The sequence below is a fragment of the Perkinsus marinus genome (assembly GCF_000006405.1).
Source record: "Perkinsus marinus ATCC 50983 genomic scaffold scf_1104296938228, whole genome shotgun sequence".
Taxonomy (NCBI): Eukaryota; Perkinsozoa; order Perkinsida; family Perkinsidae; genus Perkinsus; species Perkinsus marinus.
In genome coordinates this window covers 1-1,096 of record NW_003213545.1, presented here as the reverse complement: position 1 = coordinate 1,096, position 1,096 = coordinate 1, and the positions used below count along the sequence as shown (strand labels likewise).

Below are 1,096 nucleotides of genomic sequence, written 5' to 3'. Positions count from 1 at the left end.
ACTAACCAATATTTCCAGAAAATCAAATAGCCCTTCAATAACTCTACAAACGACCATCGAAACCACTAAGTGATAATTATTACATCATGCATATTTACCAATACCAATGCCCTCAACCGCAGAGATATGCATCTGAAAATTTAAGATTCTTTCACTACTGCCTACATACCACTTTACCTTCCGGTCTAACTCCTCGATCTTCCTTCCCGGGATGTAGCAAGATGTCCCTCAGTTGGACACTCAAATTAATAAGTCCAATTCTCTCATCACAACCTGATCTCAGCCTATAATCCTCTGCCGCTAACCATCTCAACATTTTCGCCTGAAAAAAAGGATAAAAATTTTCCGGAAAATTCCTCTAAAATTTACCTTTTGCATATCACTTAGCTGAGAATCCTCAGCGACTCTCATAACAATTTGTTCCACAAGTTGCATGCAGTTGTACCCCTCGCGTAACACCAACACATCGCACAAATCGACCAAAGTCGACCATGCATTTTTCCCAGGACTTATATCCTTCAAACCATTCATGAGCTTAGCTGAGACCTCGAGTGGCACCGACTGAAATACAAAAAATGTAAATAGAAAAACTTCGCTCCGCTAGACTCACCCCACTAGCTTCTAAAATCTCTTCAACAGTGATTGCTTCGTCATTAGACAAACACGAAGATACCTACCAAATCGTTCAGCAGTTTTAAATATATCACTAAAATTAATTACCATTTGCAGTGTGTTGATGGCAGATCTGAGATCCCCGTTCGAAGTGCCCAGAAGCGCCTCCATAGCGCCGTTGGCCATTTTCACTCCTTCGCATTTCGCGATGTATTCCAATCGGCCTCTTTGGGATTCATCCGAAAGCTGCATAAAAAACGAAGAGAAGTTAATTATGAGTTTTGCTCAATACTACTGGTTCGAATCGGAACTTGGCACATCGAGATTGCAGTGGTTCGATGATCCTACAGAGAGAAAACGCCATACCACACCTCCCTCAACGGGCCTATCTTCCTACCTTGACACATAGTTGCAGATGATACAGAATCGAGTCACTTGTGTGTAGTTCTCGATGATTCTCCTCAGGGCCGCCTGAAATCCACTC

The 1,096-nt window shown here is 42.2% G+C and overlaps 1 protein-coding gene across 1 annotated transcript; it reads right to left on the bottom strand.

Moving 5' to 3' along the window:
* Window positions 1-56: 56 nt before the first annotated feature.
* On the bottom strand, window positions 57-956 carry Pmar_PMAR000347 (replication factor C subunit, putative; the record flags this gene model as incomplete). Its single annotated transcript, XM_002782791.1, has 6 exons — window positions 57-132; window positions 178-322; window positions 370-561; window positions 611-673; window positions 721-858; window positions 908-956. Coding segments are annotated over 6 exons (606 nt in total), but the record flags the coding sequence as incomplete, so codon positions are not given.
* Window positions 957-1,096: the final 140 nt, after the last annotated feature.